This window comes from Penicillium lagena, assembly GCF_028827675.1.
Source record: "Penicillium lagena strain IBT 129212 chromosome Unknown utg000005l_segment0_segment0, whole genome shotgun sequence".
Classification (NCBI taxonomy): domain Eukaryota; kingdom Fungi; phylum Ascomycota; class Eurotiomycetes; order Eurotiales; family Aspergillaceae; genus Penicillium; species Penicillium lagena.
The window spans coordinates 2,324,606-2,351,394 of NW_026623226.1; the positions used below are offsets into that span (position 1 = coordinate 2,324,606).

The 26,789-nt window shown below is 54.1% G+C and overlaps 13 protein-coding genes across 13 annotated transcripts; 8 read left to right on the forward strand and 5 right to left on the reverse strand.

Annotated features, from left to right (window-relative positions):
- Window positions 1-118: 118 nt before the first annotated feature.
- On the forward strand, window positions 119-1,136 carry ssn8 (cyclin-dependent protein serine/threonine kinase regulator SSN8; the record flags this gene model as incomplete). The annotated part of the gene is made up of 3 exons (XM_056979587.1): window positions 119-278; window positions 334-543; window positions 592-1,136. The coding sequence occupies 3 exons, from the start codon at window positions 119-121 to the stop codon at window positions 1,134-1,136; spliced, it is 915 nt and encodes a 304-aa protein (XP_056832630.1).
- A 1,569-nt stretch (window positions 1,137-2,705) lies between these two features.
- On the forward strand, window positions 2,706-3,413 carry N7510_007663 (DUF4452 domain-containing protein; the record flags this gene model as incomplete). The annotated part of the gene is made up of 2 exons (XM_056979588.1): window positions 2,706-2,972; window positions 3,099-3,413. The coding sequence occupies 2 exons, from the start codon at window positions 2,706-2,708 to the stop codon at window positions 3,411-3,413; spliced, it is 582 nt and encodes a 193-aa protein (XP_056832631.1).
- A 1,725-nt stretch (window positions 3,414-5,138) lies between these two features.
- N7510_007664 (uncharacterized protein) lies at window positions 5,139-5,652 on the forward strand (the record flags this gene model as incomplete). The annotated part of the gene is made up of 3 exons (XM_056979589.1): window positions 5,139-5,268; window positions 5,341-5,453; window positions 5,542-5,652. 3 exons carry the CDS (start codon window positions 5,139-5,141, stop codon window positions 5,650-5,652), a joined length of 354 nt encoding a protein of 117 aa, XP_056832632.1.
- Window positions 5,653-5,866: 214 nt separating this feature from the next.
- N7510_007665 (syntaxin family protein) lies at window positions 5,867-6,694 on the reverse strand (the record flags this gene model as incomplete). The annotated part of the gene is made up of 1 exon (XM_056979590.1): window positions 5,867-6,694. The coding sequence occupies one exon, from the start codon at window positions 6,692-6,694 to the stop codon at window positions 5,867-5,869; it is 828 nt and encodes a 275-aa protein (XP_056832633.1).
- Window positions 6,695-7,188: 494 nt separating this feature from the next.
- N7510_007666 (uncharacterized protein) lies at window positions 7,189-8,529 on the forward strand (the record flags this gene model as incomplete). Its single annotated transcript, XM_056979591.1, has 1 exon — window positions 7,189-8,529. The coding sequence occupies one exon, from the start codon at window positions 7,189-7,191 to the stop codon at window positions 8,527-8,529; it is 1,341 nt and encodes a 446-aa protein (XP_056832634.1).
- Window positions 8,530-9,418: 889 nt separating this feature from the next.
- N7510_007667 (Het-C domain-containing protein) lies at window positions 9,419-12,045 on the reverse strand (the record flags this gene model as incomplete). The annotated part of the gene is made up of 4 exons (XM_056979592.1): window positions 9,419-11,480; window positions 11,539-11,697; window positions 11,763-11,910; window positions 11,970-12,045. 4 exons carry the CDS (start codon window positions 12,043-12,045, stop codon window positions 9,419-9,421), a joined length of 2,445 nt encoding a protein of 814 aa, XP_056832635.1.
- A 279-nt stretch (window positions 12,046-12,324) lies between these two features.
- N7510_007668 (phytanoyl-CoA dioxygenase family protein) lies at window positions 12,325-13,266 on the forward strand (the record flags this gene model as incomplete). The annotated part of the gene is made up of 1 exon (XM_056979593.1): window positions 12,325-13,266. One exon carries the CDS (start codon window positions 12,325-12,327, stop codon window positions 13,264-13,266), a length of 942 nt encoding a protein of 313 aa, XP_056832636.1.
- Window positions 13,267-13,437: 171 nt separating this feature from the next.
- aglA (putative alpha-galactosidase) lies at window positions 13,438-15,072 on the reverse strand (the record flags this gene model as incomplete). Its single annotated transcript, XM_056979594.1, has 1 exon — window positions 13,438-15,072. The coding sequence occupies one exon, from the start codon at window positions 15,070-15,072 to the stop codon at window positions 13,438-13,440; it is 1,635 nt and encodes a 544-aa protein (XP_056832637.1).
- Window positions 15,073-15,569: 497 nt separating this feature from the next.
- Window positions 15,570-16,263, forward strand: N7510_007670 (Zn(II)2Cys6 transcription factor domain-containing protein; the record flags this gene model as incomplete). The annotated part of the gene is made up of 2 exons (XM_056979595.1): window positions 15,570-15,641; window positions 15,697-16,263. The coding sequence occupies 2 exons, from the start codon at window positions 15,570-15,572 to the stop codon at window positions 16,261-16,263; spliced, it is 639 nt and encodes a 212-aa protein (XP_056832638.1).
- Window positions 16,264-16,271: 8 nt separating this feature from the next.
- N7510_007671 (uncharacterized protein) lies at window positions 16,272-16,730 on the forward strand (the record flags this gene model as incomplete). The annotated part of the gene is made up of 1 exon (XM_056979596.1): window positions 16,272-16,730. One exon carries the CDS (start codon window positions 16,272-16,274, stop codon window positions 16,728-16,730), a length of 459 nt encoding a protein of 152 aa, XP_056832639.1.
- A 238-nt stretch (window positions 16,731-16,968) lies between these two features.
- Window positions 16,969-18,189, reverse strand: N7510_007672 (class I SAM-dependent methyltransferase; the record flags this gene model as incomplete). The annotated part of the gene is made up of 3 exons (XM_056979597.1): window positions 16,969-17,257; window positions 17,310-18,016; window positions 18,151-18,189. 3 exons carry the CDS (start codon window positions 18,187-18,189, stop codon window positions 16,969-16,971), a joined length of 1,035 nt encoding a protein of 344 aa, XP_056832640.1.
- A 210-nt stretch (window positions 18,190-18,399) lies between these two features.
- Window positions 18,400-21,615, reverse strand: N7510_007673 (uncharacterized protein; the record flags this gene model as incomplete). The annotated part of the gene is made up of 3 exons (XM_056979598.1): window positions 18,400-20,173; window positions 20,225-20,742; window positions 20,797-21,615. 3 exons carry the CDS (start codon window positions 21,613-21,615, stop codon window positions 18,400-18,402), a joined length of 3,111 nt encoding a protein of 1,036 aa, XP_056832641.1.
- A 2,736-nt stretch (window positions 21,616-24,351) lies between these two features.
- On the forward strand, window positions 24,352-25,185 carry N7510_007674 (putative mitotic spindle checkpoint protein (Mad2B); the record flags this gene model as incomplete). The annotated part of the gene is made up of 1 exon (XM_056979599.1): window positions 24,352-25,185. The coding sequence occupies one exon, from the start codon at window positions 24,352-24,354 to the stop codon at window positions 25,183-25,185; it is 834 nt and encodes a 277-aa protein (XP_056832642.1).
- Window positions 25,186-26,789: the final 1,604 nt, after the last annotated feature.

The window sequence follows — 26,789 nt, forward strand, 5'->3', positions numbered from 1 at the left end:
ACATATTGGGGGCCCGGGGAGGCACGGGACCGCAGGAGGGCCCAGCCCTATTATGCCCGATCGGGAATCCCCCTGCCTTCTTGACAATTCATGAATCAATGGTACTATTCCAAACCCAATGGCCGCCAACTATTGGGCCTCGACGCAGCGGCGGCACTGGCTGTTCTCGCGAGAGAAACTGGCCGACGTTCGCGAGCGCCTTCGCGAGCGGGACAAGGCCGCCCATTCGCAGTTCCCGTTGCCGGATAGCCGGCTGCTGAACATCTACTTCAACCAACGTGAGAAGATCTCTCCTTTCCGTGTCTGATCAAATCGCTAAGAATGGTACAACAGAACTCATCAAGCTGGGCAAGCGCATGTCCACCCGGCAGCAGGCCATCGCCACCGCTCAGGTGTATCTGAAGCGATTCTACACCAAAAATGAGGTGCGGCAGACGAACCCATATCTGGTTCTGACGACGGCCTTTTACTTGGCGTGCAAAATGGAAGAGTGTCCGCAACATATCCGATTTGTCGTCGGCGAAGCACGCGGACTGTGGCCCGGTAGGATCCTCTGAAGGGTTTGGTGCACCTCGTATTGACCAGTGGCAGAATTCATCACCCCCGATGTGGCGAAACTGGGCGAGTGCGAGTTTGCTCTGATCTCGGAAATGAACTCGCAGCTCATCGTGCACCATCCCTACCGCACTTTGTCAGGGCTGCAGACCGAGTTGACGCTAAGCTCCGACGAAGTCGCCCTGGCCTGGTCGGTGATCAACGACCACTATCTGACCGACCTGCCTTTACTGTACCCACCTCATGTGATTGCCATCATGGCGATCATTATCGCAGTGGTTTTCAAGCCAGCGCATTCAGGTAGTTTCTCGTCTGGATCCTCACAGCCCTCCTTGTCCAGCAGTCTGCGAGAGGGCGGGCCAAATATGCTGGCGACATTATCCGATAAACTCGCTGCGGGGGCTCCTCCCAAGATCCAAAGGCTTATCAACTGGCTGGCGGAAAGCGAAGTCGACATCAAAGCCGTGATTGACTGTACGCAGGAGCTGATCTCGCTATACGAGGTGTGGGAGCAGTATAGTGAGAAGCACTGTAAGGAACTGATTGGAAGGATGGTGAAGAGCAAGAATTTGGATAAATGATGCATACGGAGGATAAGGCGTTTGATTTCTTTGGAGTTACAGGGGGTTTGCATTTTCACTGCATGTAGAACAGCATCTCAAGCATTAAACTGGAATGGCATATATCGTATCGAAACAAGATAGTAACTGTGGTTTTCGCAGAGAGTCATTGGAGGTACACTTACGTTGACTGAGGAATGAATGGTACCTTTCAGTCTCGCCCGTCAACCCAGTCCGAGTCACAGAACGGTCTTTTTAGAATCGGCTCCGTGACAAACAGGGTGGATTTCGAATATCTTACGTGGACGTTGACAAAGAAGTCGTCGCTCGTTCTTTAGATCTGTGCAAGAGAAACCGAGCTTTAGGGTGATCCTCCCGGATGGAGGAAGCCGAAACTTACAGCCAAACTGGATCTCGCAATTCCATTATGGTACGGTACGGACTAAAGGGAAAGATCCAAGCTGGATTTGTCTTCTATCAATCTAATCTAATCGATAGCTTCAATGATGAAGAGGAAGTTCTATGTGATTGACATGGACATGTAGGAACCATCGAATCGGCAGTCCTTCGCGCAGGATTCGCCATGGCGGCGCCTCGCCGCAGTGATTCTGGAGTCAGAGCGTCGGTCGCGAATCATCGGACCCCAATCATGATCCATGTCTGGGCCAGCGTCAGGAAGCATGCAGGGTTAGCTGTTCCAGCAGGCGCCCATTCCAGGTCCGGCAGGGCGGGCTCGTCCTATCGCCAGGAACTGTGCATGGACGCCGGCCCACCCTGAGTCCACGAAATCAGTGCACATTCCCCCCCCCGGTGCTGATCGATAAGGCTAAGTGGGAAATAATGTTCAGAGGTTGGGTTGAAAGGATTTGGTTGTGAGTGGGCTGTGGACACCGGCTCGAGTGCCCAACCATCTGCCCTGTAGTATACCTACACCGTCGGTCACGCCCGAGGATGGAGCACATTATAGAGATAGGGTCGGATTCTCCCATCGTCATTGTGACTCTCCCCCATCATTCTCGCTCCCTCTGGTATGCAAACGTGGTATTGAATACACATACCTGAGGCCTTTCACGCTGTCTTCGGCCGTGGAGACTACACCCAGAGTGGACTAGCCCCGGTAGTCGACGTCACGTTGCACGATGCAGGGACTCCACCATCGACTCCCGGATTGGCTCAACCTTGCCCATCTCGCCACTTGGTTGGTGCGGGTCGTGCACTAGCCTGGAGCGGTGACCGTATGTGACAGGGGCGGTGCACCACCAGCCACGGACAGGGCACGGAATGACCATACGTGACCGTACACCCACCTCTCAGCCCCAAAACACCCCTCTTTTCCCTCGCCTCCCTGCCTCTTCCCACACAACTCGACACTGACTCTTCTCTCTTCTGTCTTACTCTTCTTACTCTTGACTTCCCCCATCATCAACTCACCTTTTGTTTCTTCCCCCCATCTTCTTGTACTACTTTTTTGTACCCCCCCCCAATCGACCTCCTATTCTCATCACCAAAATCCTTCCTTTTTGATCTTTCTCTTTTGTTCCCCCGGGTGCTAGCTTCCAATCCACCCGGCTCAACGAAAACCCATCCATCATGTCTGCTTTCTTCTACAACCACCAACAGCACCAGCAACACCCTCAGCACGGGATGCAGTCCGCCAACCACCACAATCACCACGGTCGCTCTCGTCGTGCTCCCAAGATGACTCAGAATGCCCGCCAATTCCGGGGAGTGAAGAGCATGAGGGAACTAGCCGAAGCGCCGGCCATGACGGCGTTCCGGGCGAGGTTCGAAGCAGGCCGGTCCTTCGATCTAGATGATGACCTCGAGTTCTGTCCGGGTCTCCTGACAGAGGACGATGTATGTTTGTTGGCTCGACGATCTTCCTGAGACCGCCCCTACCCCTTGAAGATCGTCACTGCAGTGTCTCTGAAGAAAAAGAGTCACCCGGGGAACAGCTGGTTCTAATGTTTCATTTTTCTGCAGCTGCACTCCATTCATTCCGCCTCTTCCGACCGGTCGTCGCTGTCGAGTGGCTCCCCCGACACCTCGCCGCTGCAGCACCAGATCCAGCCCGTGCAGCAGGTCGCCCCGTCCATCTCTCTCTCGCCCGCCCAGGCCACTTCTTTTGCCCACGCGGGCGTGGCCGGTAATCCGAACCAGGCCAGCTTCCAGCAGCAGTCGGCCAACCGGACCCGCAAGGTCATTCCGATTATCAACCCTAATACCGGAATGTCCATGTCGAGCCCCCCTTCCTCGCTCGCCGCGGGGATGATGCAGACTGCTCAGCGTCGATGGTGAGAACGTGATCTGCCATACGTCGCGGCCGAGCGCCCTTCTACGTCTCTTGCCTGTTCTCTGCACGTCCGTCACCTGCGTCATTCTGCATCATCGGGGGTTCCTTTAATTTGCGGGTCATAATATTTTCCATTCTTACATTCTTGTCTGATACGTCTTATTGCATTCGACACGACCAAACCGGAAAAATATCTCTGTTATACGATCGAAAACACACGGGAAAAAAAAAAGCGAAAAACTCAAATCGGCACTGTATATACACACTCACACCTCTCTTTCTCGATCACGACTACCTTCGCCTCTCTAGATTCTTGCGAGCGACGGCGCCTACGATTCGATTTTCTGCATCTTTTGTTGTTTTTCGCCAAACGATACCTGTTTCGTCTCTCCGGGAGAGACGAACACCTTTTGTTGACCCTTCTTTTTTGTCTTCCTTCCCGCCGATGATGTATAGAACGAGCGGTGACTTGCTACTTGACGTGCATGTCTTGATCTATGGGTACGGAGTTGAACTTTCTTTCGGGGATGCTTTTGCCAGCGACGCTGCCAGATACACCGATTGCTTAGCGACGATTTCCTTGTTTTATGGTTTCTGGGGTTCTGATTGATCTTTGGATGGGATGGGATTTATCATTTTGCAAAGGATCTAGAGGCGGAAACGATACACGTCTGCATTGCTTTGGGCTTTTTGTTGGTTTGTTGGGGTTTGCCATCTGCACTCTTCTCCTTTTTTATTTTTGCTGTATATTTTGGTTCGGGGATCGCGTGAGATACTCATTGCTTATACTTGGCCACGGGTCGTGGCTGGTTGGGATGGTTGCGAGCGAAACCACGGACTGGGAATGCGGAGTTGTCCTTTTGATTGATGATGTCTTTGTTTGAAACCGATATCCTGGGGTCTCTCGCGGCACTGGGCGAGTCAATAGACCATATTCGCACTTAAATTTGGTTGTCCTTCGTTTATTATTCTTTTTTTCTGCGTTGCCTCGCTGAGAGCGCTGTATGATTCTTTTTTTGGTCTTGCATACGGTCATTCCACGTCTCATTCGTTCATATGGCTTTTTACTCTCTCCTGGCATGCGAGATGTTCCTGGACAAATTGATGTGTTTGTTTGGATTATTTCACTTCTTGGTAGATTACAATTCCAGACTGATTATTTCAGAATACTGTGTTTATTGTCCCGTCTGCTCGTGATGTCATCCACTCGGACTGCCTGGTCAGAATATATTGTACAGTATCGCCAACTGAACATGCAGACATCTCCTATCACCATTACCAAAACCAGCCATAGACATTACATTACAAATATCATCCATTTGATCAATTCCTTTGGAGTAGAAGAATAGGAACGGCATCCGCGCAGTCCGACACCCTTGAAGGATCGCTGACGTCACAGGTGCGCTGCTCGGTACTTGTCAGCCACTCGCGGGTCTTGGTCGAACCCAGGATCAAATCAAAGGACACAGAATGCCAGGGTGTATCCTGTGTACCGGCCTTGACGTCGCTCTTGTGGGGTGCTCTCAATCTGGTGACTGTCACTGTTCAGCTTCGACATCCTCAGTTCAGCCTCCAAGTGTTTTCGCTACATACCTGAGCTATATACCATCTTCTGAATAAAGCCCAGTGAAACTCGATTTCCAACCAGACAGCTCGAAGAGTCCTCTGCAGTTCATCATTCTTTCCGATTTAACTCATCCAGCTCATCCGTCCCTCCCTCTTCATCCACCATGTCCTTCCTCACCTCTGTCCGCGCAACCTCGCGCTCAAGCCTTCGACCAAGCTACGCCCTCTCCTCTCTATCCTCATCTCCATTCCACTCCTCAGCGATGCGCCCTACCTTGAAGGAGTCTGACAAGAGTAAGTGAGAGACTATCACTTCATTAATACCAGCATCCATCCAAACAGCAACGGCTAATTACTCCCCCTTAGACCGCGACGACCTGCCCAATTTCTACGAAGCGCAGAAAAATAACCAGGTCGAGAACGCCAAGAATGGGAAGGCGAAGTGGAATGCTGAGCTGGCGAGTGTCAGTGAAGCAGATGTATGTCCTTCCCGTCCCTCTCTCTCTCTTTCTTTCTTTCCAGCATGAGTTATCTGGGACTGAAGGCTAATAACAACTGGTTCAACAGGTCAAAGCGGATCGAGGCGAGATTGAATCCACTGATAAGTCCTGGCTGGAGATGCAGGAACGGACGAAAAATATGCCGAATCGCAAGGCGCCAGTGCATAAGACGCATTGATCGGATGCTGTTCAGTAGTCATTCAGTATATTGTTGGTAGTTGCTTGTTCTTAGGTAGCAAGAAGATGTTGTCCGAGAGAATCCAGTCCATTGCGCTGTGTATGTAGGATATGAAAGAAAAAAAGAAAACAACCGCAACGCCTGTGTTACCACGCCCAGATAGTACAAACGCCCATTCGCCAACAAAACCCCCCCAAAAAGAGCAACCCGTTATTTATTTCAGAATTACAATCAAAATCACCAGAATGATAATCAGCCCGACGATAGTCATCAAACTCCAATTATCACCGGCCTTGCGCCGGAAGCGGTCCAGCCGCCGCCGCGCACCATCCAGCCGAGTCTGATGTCGATCTACGTCGCCGTCCATGCCATCCAGGAGAGTGACATGGCCCTCCAGCTCATCTCCGATCTGGATGCTCAGCTCGTGCTGGCGCCCGATGGACTCGCCCAGGCGATCGAGCTGGTCGTCCTGATCACGGATGGTCTGGGCGTGGTAGTCGTGGATCTGCTGATTGTTCATACCGGACGGATCGGGGCCCGAGGGCGACGGCTCGTCGCGATAGGGCTGGAAGAGGTTCCGCCGGTTGCGATTCTCCTCGGCGTCGATCTCATCTTGCACGGCTGCCGCCGCGGCCGTATTATCCATGAAGCGCACGGATTTCGAGGGCGGGTGTTGCGGGACGGGCTGTTTGAGATCGGGGGATTTGGCCGACGTGGGCTGGTTGCCGCCAGAGAAAGATCCCCGCGTCGGGTCTGATTCGTTGTCTGGGCCGTAGAACTGAGATGACAGGTCCTGGTATTGGGCGCGGAGGGGGCCAAGCTGGTCTTTCAGGGCGGCAGCGCCTGCGCTGTCGTGGGAATCGGCCAGCCGGGATTGCTCGGCTTCAATGGATTCGATGCCTTCGCGGAGAGACTCGAGAGCCCGTGAGATCTCGCCGTCTTGAGCATTGGGCTCGAGGTCGAGGCTGATGGCTCGTTGCCGCTCTAGGAGCGACAGCTTGATATGGTCGACGACGAGGAAGAGTTGGGATGGATTCGCCATGGTGAAATCGGCAATGAAAATGTGGTTGTCAGATGCAGGGCTCAAGGAGATAGACCCCCAGGGCAGAGAGTTGGGGGAAGATGGAGAAGTGATGGAAAGGCAGCAGCGATGTAGGCAGTAAGCACTACGGGGTCCCTTTCCTGTCCGCCTTCGGCTTTCCCCCCCGCAGTATGTAGTAACCTTTCCTTGGTAACCAACACTCTCTCTCCCTTCCACCTTCTTCTTCTCTTGTCCCTTCCCATTTCCCTTCACTCACACTGTCTCTCGATCATACGGTCCTTGCTTATTTGATACCGAAAATTGGATGGTTGTTGCCCTTTGGCCTGCCACCCTCATGGGTTCTCCCTGTCTTTGCGTCACCTACCTCGGTATTTAGAATCTCTTCGCCATCCGCTCTGCAAACTGCGGACCTTGTGTCCTCAGAGAACTTCTGTCGCAAACCATAAGTCGCATACGCCTTGCACATTCAGTCGCTCTGGTCACCTTATCGCGCCATGAATATTCACGAGTTCCTCTCCGCGGAGGCCGAGTGCGACCGGGAGGGGATGGTCGACCTCCGCTCCCTGGATTGCATCTCCAACTACGATTCCCACCTCATGTGTCCGATCTGTCATTGCGCGTTCGTCCAGCCAGTACGATTGCAATGCGATCACGTCTTCTGTCGCAAATGCCTCCGGTCCGCCATCACCAGCTTCCGCTCGACCGACTCGGACGAGTTCCCGTGCCCCTCCTGCCGAACACCCACCAACGAGATATCGACAAGCGTGCCCCGCCTCTTGATCAACATGTGCGACGATATTCGAGTGCGATGTCCGTTTATATCGGAGGGGTGCCAAGAGATCCTGCCCCGCGGCCATGTTCAGTCGCATGTGGACAAATACTGTGCATACCGACCCGTGCCGTGCCCGGACACCTCGTGCGACAAGATGACCCGCCAGCGGGACCTCCATCCGGATCAAAAATGTATACATGGTCTTCGGCGGTGTTCGCGCTGTGAGGAAGACGTCATGGAGCAGGACTATGAGGAGCATGACAAGGAGCTTTGTCCCAGTCTCGAGACTACGTGCGTGGACTGCGGCACAACGATCGTTCGGCGAGAGTTGAAGAAACATGTCGAGACTTGCCCGGAGGTGGTCAGCCCCTGTGCAGCATCCAAATATGGATGTCCCGTCAAAATTCGACGAGCCGAGATCGCGGGGCACGAACAGCTCTGTCCGCTGATCGCAATGGGCCCATATTTCGAGGCCCAAAACACCCGGCTGGACTCCCTCGAGCTGACCATCCGACACCTCCAGCAACGAAATGAGATCTTCGAGGACGGGCTGGCCAACATCCGATCCACACTGGTTGACTCTGCGCGTGTCGGTATGAGCGGCGCTAGCGGTGGAAACGACCATCAGACGGATCACATGGATGAGTCTGTGGATCGCGCCTCCGGCGTATTTTCCTCCAACGCCACAACATACTTGCTTTCTCTGCATGAGTCCTTGCGCGAGGAAGTCGGCCAGCTATCACATGCCATCACAGACCTAGATGCTCGCGCCAGTATGACCATCATGAACGAGTCCTTACGAATCAAAGAGGATATGGCCCACACCAACGCCGCTGTGAATAGTGTTCGCATGCAGGTGCAGTGGCTGATGAATCCTCGATTGCACCAAGGCCCACGTGCGGGAGTGCGCGCCAACACTGCCACCGCCGGCGGTAATGACACAAACCGGTCTCAGATGGCGGCCTCGTCTGCATCGGGGCCGAGCAGTACCGCCGGTTCCTCTCTGGGACCGCTGCGGCCCAGACGGCCGAGTGATAGTGGTCGCGAGGGAACCAAGCTTTAAGGCCTGGAGCGATTGTTTTGAGCGTTGCATTTATCTGGATAAGTCTGGAGAAGGAGTCTCGGAGGTGTTCCTTGTCACCATCACAATATCATGTTGCTTATTTTGGAGTTGTCCGTGGTAGGATAGACGGTTATTTCATTTGTTGTATTTCATACTTCGGTCGCTAGAGACTGGAGATTGCTAAGTAGTTAAGAGACTAGGCGTAATGATGGTGCATGAAATTCATTGTTCTAAAGTTATCTTACATCGTGTAGTTTTCCTGATATATATTTGACCGTGTTCCCTGGGAAATAGCTCACCATGTCAAACATGCCGAAGATCCCAGCACGCCAAATAAAGCATCACATTCTAACCGAAAAACAAGTCGCCATTTCATCACTCGTATCAAATCTAACAAACTGGTCAGAAGAATAAGAGTACAAAAAAAAGAAGAAGACCCAAAAAAAAGGTCTCAAGATGTTCTTAGGAATAGCCGAACGCGGGGGTCGAACCCGCAGCCTTGAGATTAAGAGTCTCACGCTCTACCGATTGAGCTAGCCCGGCAGGGCTTGAAGGTAAAGTCGAGGACTCTGATTCATCAGGGTGAGCCAACCGAGAGTGGTAGCCACAGAGAATTGGGGGTTTTGGAAGTCAATATGTTGGGGGAATCGCGACGGATGAGATATGTGGATAACAGAGGAGAGTGTGTTTCCAATTCTGGATTGCTACATTGTTTATTTCGATGGTATTATTTACAATGTAGGCTTAGAATAGTGCTGGGTAGCTGTGTAATTGTTGTAGCAACTTCGCAATTTGTTTTTATTTAACGTTCATGTTGAATATGCGGGAGCAGTGACGCTCCAGATCTAGTGTTCGTGTTTCGTGTATCAAGCGTGGTAGATGCATCAGTTTAATAACCGTCTCGACCGTGTCCTTGGTGCGGATGGCCATGGCCATGGCCGTGGTGATGCTGGTGCTGGTGCTGGTGCTGGTGTTGATTTTGATGTTCATCATGAGACTGATACTGAGGCTGCTCATACTCAGCCTGCTGCTGCCGATACGGCCCCCCCGCAGTCCCAGTGCCAGCCTCATTCTCACCCTCCACCTCCCTCGAAAAACCATGCCCCAACCCCCCCGGAACGAAGTGTGAGATCTTGTTCAGCTTGTTCAACTCCGACATCCCAGGAATCGGCAGGCCAGACAGCTTATCCCACGGAAGTCCGCCGGAGGAACCATGCTGGCCATGCTGGCCGGAAGATGACAGGCCGGGGATAGGAAGATGGGAGAGTTGTTCCCAGGGAAGACCGCCAGAGGAACTGTGCTGGCCCTGGGACTGGTGTTGTCCCGAGGACGATAGGCCGGGGATGGGTAGATTGGATAGTTTATCCCACGGAATACCACTACCACCCGAGGAACCGTGCTGTCCTTGCGGCTGCTGATGTAGCTGCGGCAGGAAAGATGAGCCATGGGAAGCAGAGGCGCCGTGGGAATGGGCACCACCGCCTCCCAACGCGGCAAACCCTCCACCCCCACTACCACTGCCGTGAGTGTGAGGGACACCGCCAGTGTTACGACCTGCCCTGACGCCATCGGCACTGAGGATGTCATTCAGCTTAGCCCTGCGGTCGGGGTGGGTATTCACCCAGGACTGGACAGCCTCGAACATAGTCCTGTGTGCGTCGTTGCGCATATCACGCAGAGTCGGATGGTGGAAGATATTCATGCAGTCATTCAGAACCTCGTGGTCGGGCACATCGATGTGTTCCCATGCGTACAAGACGCGGGGCGCGACGTAGCGCACGATAGCGGCGGCGACATGACCGGCCGGCTCATTGAGCACGTTTGCGAAGTGGTCCTTTGAGAGCATCGAGTGCGTGGGGTCGGTGCAGCGCGGGTCTGTCCAGGGCTCGTACTGGTGCTTTCCTGAGGCGTCGATGACACCTGACGAGCCTGTCTGTAAGGATTTGGAGGCTGCGTTGATGAGTGGGCGGACGAATGGTGCTAGCAATGACATGATAAATACGGTGAGTGTCTCGGAGATCTTCTCCACGAGGGCTTCCAGTCCCGGAATCTTCTCGATGATTGAGTTGAGTTTTCGGACTACTTTGTCCCGGAACTCGAGAATGGGGTAGATCTTCTTGATGGTCTCTTGTGGATTGATGTCTGGCATACCCTGGAGACCTGGCCCTGGGCCTGAACCTGGTGCTGGCGCTGTACTGCCACCCGGGCCAGGCGCACGAGTCTGCTCGCCAATTTCGTGATCCTCGACACAACGAGAGCTGAAACTCTGAGAATAGCCCGCCATCGAGCCCCGGCGTCGGTTGACAGACTCCTGAGCCTCGGATTGCTGCTTGAGCTGCTGAGCCTCATTTACCAGATCCCTCGTACCGGGGATCTTGCCCAGCAATCCAGTAAGGGCATTGAGCGAGCTATTCGACTGCGAACTCGACTGGGCATCTCCAAGCGCAACATCCATCTCATTGACCTCCGACTGAGTAAAGTGATCAGTCGTCTCCCCAAGCACGGAGTGAAAGAAATCAACCATCCCAAAAGTCCCCGTCACAAGCGGGAAGACCTGGTGTCCCCGGATATTGCACTGCGTCGCCGTGCCCGTGTGCGGAAACACATTCAGAAAGCCCATCTCGCGCAGAGCCAGCTCGCAGTAGTTGGTATGCGCGGCAAAATCCTCCAGCGTGTGCAACCCTTGTCCTAGACACCGCAGGGCCTCACATAGGTCCTCCTCGCTGCCTTTGCGCTCCCCGCCGTGCGTGTACATGCGTCCGAAATGGATGCTGCGGCCTAGGCTGTACTTGACGTAGGCGGCGCTGGTGGCCCAGTCGCCGCGCTCGTTGGCAATGTAGTTCTTCATGCCTGTGTCGGGGTCGATTTCGAGCTCGACGGGCCGGACCGGGCCGCGTAGCCGCTTGTCCAACTGGCGGGCGTCTTGGTTGTCGGCGTAGCCTTTGGGGTTACTGCGAGAAGCGTTAATAGATGCACACTCGGGGTTGAAGGCGGGGGAGGGAAGCGTACTCGATATGCTCCTCGGGCCGATAGACACCCAGTCGGTCCGACGTGACCTCAAACTCGGCCGTCGCATAGCCAAAGCTGAGGAACGAGAGAATCCAGACCAGGATGCGGATGGTATCCGCCTGGAGATTTTTGAGGGTGCCGGTATCCATGGCCTGGGAGCTAGTCACATCGTGTTAGCCTCAATGCTTTCCCATATACTCTTCCCACACTGTGGTCGCACTCACTAATCCCGCAGCCAGTTCCCAAAGTAAACCCGCTTGATCATGGTGGAGGTCCATTTATGGCCGGAGATACAGGCGATGGTCTTGAGTACATCCTCGATATCGCCATGGCGCCAGTTCTGGCCCTCGACGGCCGAGATCGAAGCGATGTCTAGAAGAGTGTCAACACAAAAGGTCAACCATAAAAGAAAAACAGGACCAATGACGTACTGCCGGCACCGAAGGCGTGGACGTGGGGCAACAGCAGGAGGAAGCATAGGAGCAAGGGTGCCCGTGGGAGGGCCATCGTCGTGGTGTAGTAGCGAATTAGGTTAATAGGGTAAATAATAATAATGAATGGTCAGTAACGATGAATCGAAGATGTAGTGGGGAAGGCGGAGGGTGGCTTGGCGATAAACAAACGTCGCATCCGATGATCCACCCTGATCCGAGGGTCGCATTGGCGAGCGTAGTATTGATGACTGTTGGGTTGCCTATGTAGGTGTATGTATATAACTCACCCGGATGGTGGGAACCATACTATTTACTAGCTCCCCATACTCCATCCTCTCCCGTTTGGACTATCATGGCCACTCCTCACCTTGACGCCCTCAAGCGCGACGGCTTCGTCGTCGTGCGCAGCCTCCTCACCCCAACCGAAGTGTCTCAATACCGCGATATCGCAACCGCCGCCACAACACGCACCCGCACAGGCGGCTGGCCGCACTTCCGAACAGTGCCTAAGCAATTCCCACCATGGCCGTCGACGCCGCCCCCCGCCTCAGAGGGCGGCATCTGGGGCGTGCAGCACCTCCTGCATCCCGAGATGGAAGGCCGGGACCAGTTCGCGCGGTGCTACTTCTCACCATCCATTCTCGCCGTCGTTGAGGAGCTGATGGGCGTATCCCCGGATCAAGACGACGAGGCCCTCGTCATGGAACTATTCAATCTGCTCGTTGCGCCGGAGACGAAGGACTTTGAGCTCCGCTGGCATCGCGACGATATCCCCGAGACGGCGTCTGCGGAGGAAGAGCTGAAATTGCTCGCCGCGAAGAGTCCCGGCGGGAGGCAGTCGCATGCGCAGTATAACCTCGCGCTGTGTCCCGATGCCTCGCTGGTAGTGGTTCCGGGCTCGCATCGGCGTGCACGCACGGATGCCGAGCGCAGCGCGGCGCCGTATGAGCCCTCGATGCCGGATCAGCTGGTGGTCGAGTTGCAGCCCGGCGATGCGGTGTTTTATGATAGCAATATCCTGCACCGCGGCGTGTATCGCGCGAAACCGGAGAATGGAGATGAGACTCGGCTGACGCTGCATGGGAGTCTGGGGTTGAAGGCGGTTGATGGCGCGGATGCTGATGCTGAGGCGAAGAAGAAGGTGCGTGCTACGGCCGTGTTGCAGCATGGTGTTGGTGCTTGGGTGCATCGGGATGATGCGGCGTTTGGAATTGGGGAGCGGCCGGAGAAGATGAGGGCCAATCTGGTGGCTATGGGGACTGGTGAGGGTGTTGGGTTTTCGCTGCAGGGATGATTTCTATGCTTGTTATTTAGTTTAGTTCACAAATGTGTATATGATTGTGTATATGAGATTATTGTCTGAATGGCTTAAATGACTGTACAAACAACTGTCGACAACCTTGATCGCCACACTTTCTAATTCTTCTACATACTATACTATGTACTCCTCTAACTATACAGCCGCTTATTTCTGCACGGATGCCAGCTTGACACCACTCGGCAGTCCCAAGATCTGTCCCGCCTGTCCCAACGAGCACGAACCAAGTCGGGCCGCGCCAGCAGCCGACTCCGTCAAGCAGCCGCCAGCCTGGTCATTCTGGAGATGGCCGGTGATAAAGTGTGACCACGTCTCATCACTGCCACGGCATTTGGCAAGGGACACAGTGTTTCCATTGCGGGCAGCGAGACACAACGACTGATCCGACAGGGGGCTCAGGGACAACTTGCTGCCCTTGTCATTAATGCTCCAGACCTGGGAATCGGCCGCGTTGCAGGTCTCGAACGTGACCGAGGAACCAGAGGCAGTCAGGCAGTGGCCCGAATTGGTACCGAATACCATGCCGGTCGGGGTGACGGAGCCACAGTTCCGCGGAGGGGTCAAGCGATGCACGCTGGTAGCGTGACTGGCCAGTCGGACGTGGAGCTCCTTGTTGACCAAGGCTACATCGCCAGATACAAGATCCTTCGCGCGGAACCCGCAGCCAGAGACCAGGCCCATCCGATCCAGGGAGACGGTGGTTTCCGCAGTGTTGTTGCCGCGGTTCAGCACGGTCACCAGGCGGTCCCCGTTGGCCAGCGTGCGGGTGAGCACGTCGAAGTCGGCGTCACGGCTGACCAGGGCAGCCTGCTGGGCCAGCGGGTCCTGGTCCACGGCGATCAGGTCCTTGTTGCTGAGGAACTTGATTTCGTCGTCCGACAAACCCGGAATGTAAGCACTGATGATAAGCGGAGCACCCTGCGAGGCCCAGAGGGCGAACTGCGAGCGCTTCTCAACCGCCGACAGGCGGGGATGGTCCGGAATCAAAAAGTCTGGGTCATTGTAGTAGCCCGGCTGCTGGTAGCGCACGAGCAGGGTGTTGTAGTGGTAGTTGGACATGATGCTGTCCCAGGGGCTGCCCGCACCACTGTACACGAGGATATCGTCCGAGTGCCGCGCCAGCTCTCCATTGAAGGGAATCCAATCCATGACGTCCGACCAGGCTGTGTCGTTGCCGAGGAAGTACGCCGGCGCCGACTCGGAGAAGATCAACGGATGCGCCATGGCGCTGAGGATCTCGTGCCACTGGTGGTACCGGCGGTAGTACTCCTGGCCGATGGTGCGGCCCTGCTCGGGGTAGACATTGCAGCCGTCGAGCTTGAGATAGTCAATCCCCCAGCTGGCGAAGGTCTCGGCGTCCTGCTGCTCATGACCATAGGAGCCCGGGTAGCCGCCGCAGGTCTGGTTGCCCGAGTCCTCATAGATACCCAGTTGGAAGCCCCGGTTCTTAACAAAGCGGGCTAGCCAGGGGATGCCCTGCGGGAACAGGGTCGTGTTCCATTGCAGCGAACCGTTGGCGGAGCGCGAGTGCTGCAGCCAGCAGTCGTCGAGATTGAGGCGGTCGTAGCCTGCATCCCGTAGACCGCGCTTCGCCATCGCCTCGGCGGTCTCGGTGAACAGCGTCTGGTTCAGATCGCATTCGAAACGTGCCCAATTGTTGAACCCCATGGGCGGCGCCGGGAGCACGCGTGGATCCTCCACGGATGCATGGACAGGAAGCAAGGGGATCATCAGCAGTCCGGCTATGCTAGCCGGACCAACGGTCCACGATGGTGTCCTCATGATTGCTTGTTTTGGTTGATGGGCAATGGAAGTAGACTAATTCACAATCGAGAAGAATGGAGATTGGTCGAGCAAGAACCGCGTTGCACACCGATCGCAGTGCTTATATGCCATCTTGATGCTTGTCTCTTCCCCCGCTCCAGGGGCCCAAAAGATCGGCGAGCGAAATCCCACGTCGGGGAAGAAGGCCTCAAACATGGGTGCGACGGTGGTATCTCGCCAAACAAACAGAGAGCTTAATTAAATAACCGACCCCCCGATAAGCGCGCTCAGGGCAGGTCGGAAAGAATTCGTAGTCCGCCGGATCTGCAAACGAGCTGCTTGCCTGGTGGAGTGCGAATGGTGGAAAGGCTGATGTCAGGCAGTGTCGGGGATCAATCACATTGTCACAAACTAAGCTTGGTGTGGAGAAGGGAGAATTCCCCTCCCCTCCTCCCCCAATGCCGTCGGATTCCTAGGAACTAGACCACATCACTAACCGAGATCCGGATGTCTCCATGCCCACCGACTCCAAGACAAAATCGCGCCCCCAGCAGTCGTGTCTGAAATGCCGCGAGCGCAAGGTGAAGGTATGCGGCCGCGAACCCGCCCCCCTGGTGGATCGCCAACTGACGTCTTCAACAGTGTGACCGCCACATCCCATGTCGGGCGTGTCGGGCCCGCGGCCTCGAGGCCGAGTGCAGTTATCTCACCACCGCCGAGGACCGCGTGCAGATCAATATGGCCCAGATCATCGAGCGACTGCGGCGCGAGGTCGACGAGCTGCGCGGTCGACACCCCCCGCCCGCCCGCGAACCGAGTGAGGGAAGTCGTAGCTCCGGCCAACAATGCTCATTCGGAGAGTCGGGATATGCACATGAACCACATTCACAGGGGGCCGAGGGCAGCAGCCTGCCCGGTTCTTCACCGTCGTCCACGTCGACCATGACCATCTCCCGAACCGTGACTAGTCCCGAGAGCTCGGGCAGTGACGGTGGCGTGACGGGGGTTCCGCAACATTCTTATTCGATCCCGGCGCATCCGTATGTGGCCGAGCTGGATGGTTCGGTGACGATGCCTGAGGCGTCTACATTTGATTGTGAGTATGGTGTGGTGGTCTCGGACCAGAGCGTCCATGTTGACCATGTACAGATTCGATGGACGCACCGACAATACCGGGCAGCTATCCCGGAGGCATGCCGGGACTGGTAGAGATGTCCATGTCCATGCCGATGCCCAATATGCCCCCAGCGCCGACAAGCCATCCGTACGGCATGGATCACGCAGACTACAACACGCAAGCCTACAAAGGAGACCAATACTACAACGAGGACTCATTATCCTGGAACCACAATAATACATCATTGTCTCATGCATACCCTAATCACATTCCGCCATCTACCTTCCACGCCAATCCCGAATTACAATCAATCCCACCGGCCCTCCAGAGCCACCTATACAGTCTCGCGCCGAACTCGAATACCCCACACCAACCCTCAAGCTCCTGGAAGGGCCGAAGCAATCAGGAACTCCTCGAAACCCTGCTGGACACGATTGGGAGCTGTGACGAAGAACTCGTGGCGCAGGTCGTCCACGTCGTGCGCGCGAGTCCCACGCCCGAGGACGCCGTGTCCGGCATCTGCCAGGTTCTGGGAATCGGGAGACCTGGACAATCATGATCCGCCTCCCCAGGTCTTGATGACCCACTCTCTCACCCTCCGTTCTCACGAATCACAATGGAGTATTTTGTCCATAAGAAATATATACCTGGTACATAGCAAGTCGTAATATATGAATCTGAAGAGGAATGTCGAAATCGTTTAAAAAAGCCATAATCGCTGAAAAGATTGTGCTGTATATGCGTGTGTGTGGGTGTGTTGATGCCCCACAGCGTCGTCAGTCGTAAGAGAAATCAAATCATGGGGCCACAGTCGGGTCCTCAGACATTGGCTTCTGTCCGTAGACGTAGTGGAAAAGCACGTAGAGGTGAAAAGAGCCGCCCATCAGCTCTGCGCGCACTTTATTCATGTACTCCTGCGCTTCTGGAAAAGAATCGCCTAGCACTCGCGTGAACAGAGCCAGGGTGTACGGCTCGACCACTTCGAGAAGCGCGGCTTTGCCGATTCGGCCGAGTTCTTTGAGACGGCGATTTTTGGCCCAGCCGCCGACGGGACACTGATCCCAGTCCGTCAGCCACAGACATCTCCTGGAGAGGAAGGGGGTTTTTTGGGGGAGGGGGACGGGGGATTACCTTGTACATATCATCGGCTACATTGGCATAGCCAGCCTCATGAAACCACTGCTCCAGAGACGGAGCGACGTTTAAGGGCTTTTCAAACTGTATACTCGCCTGGTTCAGGCGCTCCAGCCAGCCCATCGTCAGAGGCGCTTTCTTGTGCGTGTCATCGTCCGACGTAACCCACGCGTTAAACTCCTGAGCCTCGAACCACCCCCCAGGCTTCAGATGCTTGTAGGCCTGACGTAGCAGTCGTGGCCAATCACTAATCCCGCCCGCCAGACTGCGGCAATGGATATAGTCAAAGGCCTCGCTGGGAGCGAAGGCCCAGTCGCTCTCGGCATCGTCAATAAAAAACCGACAGTTCGGCGGCGCCCAGGTCGGCTGGATGGGCGACAAGTCCGTGCCGAAGATTTGGGCATTGGGGAAATCCTCCGCCATCTCGAGAGCCCATTGGCCGGTGCCCGTGCCGATGTCCAGCACGCGCAGCGGCGAGTCGCCGTTGCGCAGCAGGGGCGCCCGGTACAGATCCCCGCCTGTGATGAGCTTGAACAAGTGGTGCGCTAGAGCGAGGCGGTCTTGCTCTTCCTCGTCGTTGGGGATGGGGTACGCCCCGGGCCGGTAAGCGTGGTAGCGCCGGCCATTCTCATAGCAGTAGTCCCGCACCGACGAGGCGAAAGAGAGATTGGACCCCGTGAGAGACTGGGCGTCGAAGTCGTCGTCGCTCGTCTGGGATGGGTTAGGAGGAGGATCTTACGCGAGTGTATAGGTACATGGTGGGGGTGGGGAAGAAAAGTCGGTGGATGGGGAAGGATGGCTGGGGGAGAAGGGAATGAGATGAGAAGAGGCCGTCGGAGACTTACATCGACCTGAATACGTTCGTGGGGATTTGGCTGGGACATGATGATATGATGGGTGATGATGAACCAAGAATAATATTAATGCAGGACCAAATCCCGAGACACAGGATGCGCAGAACCGAGAGGTTGGGACGCGGGAGATTGGCTGTGGGGGGAAGACAGAAGCACAGCCCTGGAAGGGCGCTAGTCGGGTTAGGTATAGTAATGGTTGGTCGTCGATTGTGATACGGCTAAATACTATCCACCACCTGTCTATCCCAGTCCCTGTAATTTGCCCTGTTCGTCCGGCGTCAACGCCCCATACAACTCTTGGAATCCCGGCTGTGTCGATGCCCGACGGAAGAACTCCACCAGGAAACCCTGCGTCTCGTCGTCACGGCGTCGCACACCAAACACTCCCTCCGACCCGCCCTCAGCGAAGCTCATGAGCTCCTGCTTCGTCACACCCAGGCCGAGATCCAAGATCTGGCCGGGGACATCCTCCCAATCGTCGTCGCCGTCGTCGCTGCCCGCCTCATCGAGCGCGGCTGCCGCTGCAGCGTCGATCTCCTTATTTCCTGAAGCAGCCGACAGCTCTTCGACGAGCACCTTGATGATCTTCAATGGTGCAGGCACGGTCGTGAACTGGTCCGGGTTGTTGCGCGCCTGGGACCGTGTCTTGATACGACCCGTGTCCTGGATGATGAGGTCGCCCTTGACGGGCACCTCCGACAGTCGCGGGTCCGCCAGCTCGTACAGCCGGGCCAGCGCAAAGATGTTCTGCTTGATCTCGTCGTAGCCAGCAAAGTTGACCGAGTTCTCGAGCCACTTGCTCAGCACGACCACTAGACCGTTCTGGCCGCTCAGGTCCACCTGCGCCAGGAAGTCGACCACCTCGTGGGCGCTGATGAGCGTGAGCCGTGCAAACACCAGGATCAGACTCTGGATGAACTGCGCTTGCTGCGCAGTTGCTAGCCGTTGTGCCACGGCCTGAAGAAGCTGCGGCAGGTAAGGGCCTAGGCGCTCGGAGCCAGCGCGCTCGACCAGCTCGGCCGCCAATTGGCCCACCTCGGTGGCTGCATTGTCGTCCACCGCGGGACCCAGCAGGCGGTCGATGATGATGAGCACGACCTCAATTGCCTCTTTGCCGGACTGCGGATCCCGCCAGTTCACGAATTGCGTGAAATCGTGTGCCAGCATATGTCGGACCGCTTCTGTGGCCGGCCGGATCAGTTCTGCCTCGGTAGAGGCCAGCAACAGGCGGTTCAACTTGGGCATCACCGTTTCCACAAAGCCAGCGGGCATCGGCTCGAGACTTCCCTCCGTCAGAGCTCGGAGCAGATCGGCCGCAAATACTGTGAGGGTGTTCTCCTCGGTCAGATTGCCGACATCAATGGCACCCATCAGGGAAGGCAGCACCTTCTCGCAGAGGCCCTGGTACGCTTCTGGACCGAGATTGGCAATGTGCTCTGCGATATCCTCGAATGCTTCGGTGACGGTCATAGTCAGCTGGAAATTGTCGGATTTTCCGCTGGCAATCTTGAACAGCCCGTCCATGGCACCCGACGACAGAACCACGCTTGGATCTACCATGATGGTATCCCGCAGTGCCTCGGCCAGCGTGACCGCAAGATCGCCCGAGTCGCTGGGATCGCTCATATCTTGTGTAGAAGCAAATTCCGAGATGGCCGAGATCACAGGTGCCTGGAAGGGGGCAGCAGCGCTGGCGGGCAAGGAGGGGACGAGGTCTTGCAAGACCCGGATACCAGCCACCTTGACCACCTCGGAGGGGTCTTCTGAAATCGCTCTCAACGTAGCTTCCAGGTAGGCAGATGCAGTTTGCTGGAAACTCTCACCCGTGACACGGGCTAAGACGCCGGCCACAAGGTAGCCCCGTGCACGTAAGAGCTCTTGCTCTTGTTGCGTCGCATAGTGCACAAACTGGTTAAAATGATTAGCCAGCTCCAGGGAGATTGTCTGATTCACCTCGCTGAAGTCCCGGAGAATGGAGTTGAGAATATAAAGGGCTGCTTCACGAGATTTCCACCTATTTAAAAAGGATTAGCCGAGCCTTGTGGCATTTAGAGTCAAAACTTACGAGGTAGCAGAATCACCAAAGAGAGAGTTCATATAGCTGAGCAGCCCTTCGGCCGCGGTACTCTTCAGCCATTCACCTGTTTTGATGGCCAGGTCCCCACTGACGGTCCGAGGCGTATAGTTCGCAGTGACCGAGGTCTCCTCTGACAGGAATAGGCTCACGTCAATCTCCCACAAGCCCTCCTCTTCCATGGTGATCTGCGCGTAAGAGCTGGAGAGCTTCATAATTTCTGGTAGCCAGCTGTTTGAACCGGCATTTTGGAGCTGTTGGTTCAGCTCTGCCTTCACTGGAGGTGCTTTCAGCAGAGTCTGGATCAGATCCAGCTCTTCCAGGACAAGGAAATCCAGGGAGTGGGGCAGTCCATCCACATCCTCCAGGCGGCCTTGCCGGTCAGCCTCGATATAAAAATTTTGATAAATGGGAAGCATATTCGTAAGCTCCGTCCACACGGTAGAAAAGTATAGCGGACTCTGGGCAGTTAGGAGAGCAGGGAAGACCATGCGGATTTTCATAAGAGTCTAGATAGAATGTTAGCGTTGGATTCAGTAATCTGTACGTATGAAATACCATACCTTGACAATCTGGGTCTTCAGAGCAATGGTTCCTCTCCACTGCGATGCAATGTCCACATCTTTGTTTGCTTCGTCCTCGCTTGGGACCTGGGGTAGGGGAGCCTTCAAAGTTGACACGAAGAATGGTGACCAGCCACCCAGCACCTCGTCCATAAACTGTTTGATAGCAACTTTGTGCTGCTCGAGAACCATCTCCAATGTATCAAAGCAGGACCGGAAAACCGCCACGGCGAGGGCGCGCAGTATGGGGCGTCGAGATTCCGCAGTGGCCACAGCAAAAAGCGCTGAAACCAGGTCGCGGGCAACGTTAAAGAACTGCTCCTCACTGAATCCTGTATCCACAAGGTCCAAAAGAACTTTCAGGGCACCGTGTAACGCGCCATCTGTGGTGGCGGCATCGTTGATAATGTGCAGGAGCGTGGGGAGGAGATCTTGCCAGTCGTCGGGGAAGTCGGCACTGGCGATCTTGCTGACGGCATAGCTGGCCGAGGACTTGACTTTGCGCTCAGGTGTTTCGGTGGTCGTAGCGAGCTCGAGCAAAGCACGGCGAATGTGCGCCTTATTCGTGTCGTTCACGAGGACCCGGCCCTTGAATTCGTCGAGCGCGGGGGACCAGGCGGAAGCAATAAAGGTGCGCAGCACGGAGAGGGCGGATTGGCGTAGATTAACGGGGACCGACTCATGGGTGGCAATGGCTGTCAGGGAGATGGGAAAGGACTCGTTGGTATAGAGCTGGGCCAAATGCTGCTCAGCAGATTTTCTAGTGTCAGTCGTAGGCGACTGGGTGTCTGCCAGCAGTGAAAGGAGCTCTTGCTCCATGGCGGGCAGAGCAATCAATTGAGGATGGGGGGATGTAGACGGGTGGGTGTGTTGACAAGAAAATCACAGCGCGTCGCGATAAGCGTAGAGGGGGGGCAGTATCAAGGCGGTAACCCCTGACCTGGGTGTGCGCCGTCTTTATTATGTGAGATCCAATTATTATGCCAAATATTATGCTGTTGTCCTAGTCGATTATTATACTTGCCGTTCCTCTTGTGAAGTGGGACTTGAAGAACGAAAAGAAGACGACCTCTACACCTGACCTGGTGGTTGTTAATTAAGTATTTGGAGTGCATAGCCTGCTATACTACTTAGTACTAACACATGCGTGGAAAATTATTTGGAAAGTGACTATCGCGACCGACTATGCTAAGTCCTCAAATTCAAAGTCTTCGGCTTAGCCATTCTGAGTATCTCCGGGCTCGAAGAGGTTGATCATGTCACTGTGCATTGGACGGTGAAGAGGATTGGCGGTCATAGATTACTTGACGACTGTACCGCACTATGGAGGTACTTTTGTTTAGCCTGAGCACCTGCGCGAGTCGGGTTGAATGGACAGGGCTAGGATGAAGTCTACTAGTTACCAATATATATGCAGAACCTATCCAATGGCATCGCGAGGTTTGCGCCTTTCGGACTACTTTATTTTCACGGTGGTTCGGCAGAAAAGAAAAAGGAAGCGCTTTATCGCAATGACATCCATTTGTGATATTATTTCGCGTTCAATTAATTCGCCTAGTTGTGAGAGCAGAAAAGAAAAAAGAGAAGAACAATACATTGGGGAGATCTGTCGTGCTTTCGATCAGGTTGAAATTGGATGGCTCGAGCTTTAGAGATCCAAGCTTCGGACTTTAAATCCGACATCATGACATATTGTGTGGAGTATAGAATATTATTGGAGCAAGTATTGCCATTCCATGCCTTGGGCAAAAGAGTCCGATCAATTAAGAACCACTTGCACAAAAATAGCGAGTCTTTCCTCAACCCCAATGCTCGGAAAGAAGCGAGCCTTTGCGTGGATCTGGTCGAGTGATGATCGCTTTAATTTGTATTGTTGTATAAGTAAATACTGAAGAACACCCACCGTCAATCTTCCTGCGTGACCGGGTATTGGGCCATGAAGCGGTGGCGGTGTTGACATGCGAAATAAGAATCTGATCGAAAAGGGATTGATAATCAACCACGTCAATCTTCCGGGGCATCACACCCATGTCCGGAGGCCGCCACTGCCGTCAGTGTTGGTAGATCATCGGTACCGTACTGTAGAGTGCAGAACGGCCGGGTACCTGGGGAGTACCCGAGGGGTACTTTGCGGTGGGCGAGGTACGCCCAGCTCCGACGGGTACCATTGGGTGTACTTGCCGGTACTACTCATTTTCTTCATGGTCCTTTCTTCAGTACTACGTGCAGACGGATGCCTGGTTTTTCCACGGTTATGTACTCTTTATTCTCTCACCCCACTATCACCTGTACAGTACGACTATCATGATTCCTATTTGGTTTTCATGTTGTGGGAGTATACTGCAATAATACACTTTTCGCTTGGATGATCGGCCCTCGCGCCCTCATCCACCCACTTCGGTGGGGAAAGGAAAAAAAAAGAGAAAAAGAATGAAGAGGCAAAATACAGGGCTAGTAGAGTGTGTGTTCTATGATAAAATAATACCCACTCCCACTAGGTTAGGTATTGAGGCATGGCGACCGTACGCTGGATTACCATCTGTATTCTTGCTCGTCTTTTTTCTTTTTCTACTTCCCATGCCCTCCATGTGCCCTATGCGCGTATGGTATCACCTTGATGGTATAATGTAGTCTATGAGCATCTCCGTGAAAAGCAAAAATTCCAGAATTCCCCGAGCCTGGCAGTGCTAAAGGTCCATTTCCGCCGGGCATCCCAACCCATGACGCAACCACGTGACAGATCACTGACCTTCCACACCAACTTCGTACATAGTCCGCCTTCTTCTGCTTTTCCCCTCGAACGAGAGTGTGTGAAGAGGCCAACCAACGAACCTTCGGCAGTCCCCATCCCCCGGAATCGTCCTCGATCCATCGAAAGAGCCTCGTCTTTCGCTTTGTGTGTTTCTTTGGCTACGGGCTTGTCCGCCTCAAAGGTTTCCCTACTTTGTCCGACTTTCCCCCTCCTTCACCTTCGCTTTACCAACACCACACCCCTCTTCACTCACACCACCACGCCCGCCAATAATACGAAGGAGGACATTATCCCCCCAAAAAATAATACACCAACCCTATACCTGAGATCGTCAGAGGAAAACAAAACAGAACTTCGTCATCCATACCTCATGCTTTGAGGTTTGCTTCTTCTTGTCGTTTTGTCCCACCCAAGCGTATGTGCCGACTCTCTCCAAACACCCCCTCCCCCTCCCCCATCGTTTCACCATCCACCAAACACCACTCCATTCCACCAACCACGATCTATTCCATACCCCTTTCGGAACAGCTTCGCTGCCGGTTGGCTTAACCTCCAATCCTTCCCCCGACATCGGGGTGACACCGCCCGCAGACCAAAAAAAAAAAACAATCCAGATATCGCAAACCATGAATCGCCGCGTTGACCGTTGATTTAGAAAGACAGAGCGATGATTAGCTTCAGGGTGGAACACCATTCAGATTCTTCGAGACTCCGTCAATATCACCCTTTCCGTGGAAAAAACGACGCCCGATCGGTCAATGGCAATGCCGGTGTCCAGTGAGAGCAGTACTAGCACAACCACCATGACCACCTTCTCCGCTCCGGTCCCTGCTACCCGATCGCTGCCTACGAATCAGTCGGCACTGGCGGCCTCTTTCACCAACTTCCTCACCGTCTCCGTCCACCAAATACTATTCCTGCGCTCCGTCTACCCGCGCGCAACGTTCCTCCCCGTGCGGGCCTACAACTACCCCGTTCGGCAATCCCGCCATCCCAAAGTATGTGATTACATCAACGATGCATCCATCGCGGTCGGAACGGAGATCTTGAAAGGTACAATCACCGCAGTCAGTATTATCATTTCATCTCTCCGCACAAATCAGCCCCTCGAACGATATGCCTTTGATCTGTCGGACTTTCCCCGCGTTCCTGCTGGAGAGGTGAACACCACTTTTGAGAATAGACCAGACGATTCATCAGCTCCGGGTGCCTCGGTCACGGACCGAGGCCCCGCGCCGACTTCGGTCGACCTCGAGGCGCAATTCCGGGCTTGCCTGGCACGACTCGCGTCCGCCTGTGCCCGACTGACCCCACTGCCCCGGGATGACGAATTCAGCTTCACTGTCTGCATCGAAGTGCGGGAGGATGCGCTGCCCCCGGCAGGGACCACCAAAGAAGAGCAGACCTGGATCGTGGCGGAACCAGGCAAGGTCCACCTGCGATCCTGTACAGCACCATTCTCGGTGTCAAAACTACGCAATGGCGAGCCTCAACAGCCGCCACCCCGAGTGTCAAATGGCCGTGCGAAAACAGTACCCGTACGACGTGTGGAGGCGGGGGAACTGCGGTTGGAGCTGTGGGTGGAAGAGGCACGGCAGAAGTTTAACGAACCGGTGGAATCGGGACAGCCGCCATGAACTCGACTGTTTCCTGTGATTTCATCTCCTATTTTATTCGCCTTTTTGTTTCTTGTCTCCCCATCCATTTCTGTCTCATTCTTGATTTAGCGTGACAAATGATCGAACATATATGATGGACGAGGGAATTAGGAAAACTGCCGTCCGCAAGAAGTGGCGCAATCATATAAAACGGGGAGCGGACGATTTTTGGGATTCGCATGGCATTGACTTACATAGATCAGGTTGATATCTTTCCTTTGGGTTCATTCCCTTTTTATCTCCTACCTTTCCTGCTACACTACCATTTCCTTATTCCCCTTCACGCCATTCTTTGACACCCTTATTCTTTCTCTCTTTCTTCACTTTGCATCTGTGCTGATCCCTTGGTTCTTCTCTCCTTGCTGCTATTTGTTTGCTGCGGTCCAGCCCTTGTTTTATCTATTTACTCTTTATTTTCCATACCATCTCCTTTCTCTTTGTGTACTTCTTTGCGTCTCCTTTGTTTGCGAATCTCTCCAACTATATGAATTCCCTTTTTACCTTTTTTTCATTCATTCTTCCTTTTCTAGCCAACTTCAAAAACTATTTAGCAACTAAGTTTCCCAATCTCGTCTCATTATTTCTTGACCATTTCTTTTCCATGCGCCTGTCCTCTTTCTCTGTCCTCTTTTCTCATCATCGTGAGCCCTTTCCTTACTTGGGTGTTTGGTGGTCTTGTCGTAACCATATTTGCATTTTCTTTCGTCTCGTGTTCTTCTATTTCATTTCACCATAATCGTCCCTTTTCCTGTCTGTGTGAGTTAAATAGCCGGGCTCTGGCCCGGTTGGTATGCATGGCAGGCCGTTCCGGTTTGACGATTGTAAGTGTGGTATAATATTGGTGTTCGGTATTGGCAGTCAGATATATGCAGCAGAACTGAATGAGTAATGGGTGCTGCTGAATAGAGAGAACGGCCTGATCAGCACATGTACTGTTCTTGCGCAATATCAGATATAGTAACAGCAAAGATAGCGAGTGAATTTAGCTTGTTGAGAGACGATCCACGATACTGGGGACTGTTAGCATCAATTATCTGGTTCTCTGATCTGAATTTATTTCGCACACTAAATGGCCAATGACGGAGGCTAGAGATCATGTATGCCGTAGGTTGCCATTCTGTCATAGTAGAGCGCGGATACTGTTCGAAAGTGCTGGTATATCCGCTGAACGTGACGCTGCCCCTTTGGTTTATTGAATCTCGGGCCTAGGAAAAGGAACCACATGGTTTGCGCCACATTTCGTAGATCGTCAGCAGTGATAGTATGTGGTCGGTTCGCTTCGAAATATCCTCGACCGGAAAAGCTTTCCCAAATTATTTCCCAAGGGCCTACGAACTTCAGCTTCTTTGTAGTGTTTCTGGGGGTTCAATATCTGAATTTCAGTATTGCAAAGAGATCCATTTGCCGCTGAATGGTAGAGGGATGATGGCAGAACAGGAAGAGCAGAACATATGTTATATGGTTTCTATGAGCAGGGGATGGTCCTAGAGGATGCCTGCTTGTCACCACCCAACTCATTCTTGGGTGACGTGGACAACAATAGCCATTATTGTACAATCCTATTATGTCGAACTATATATAGT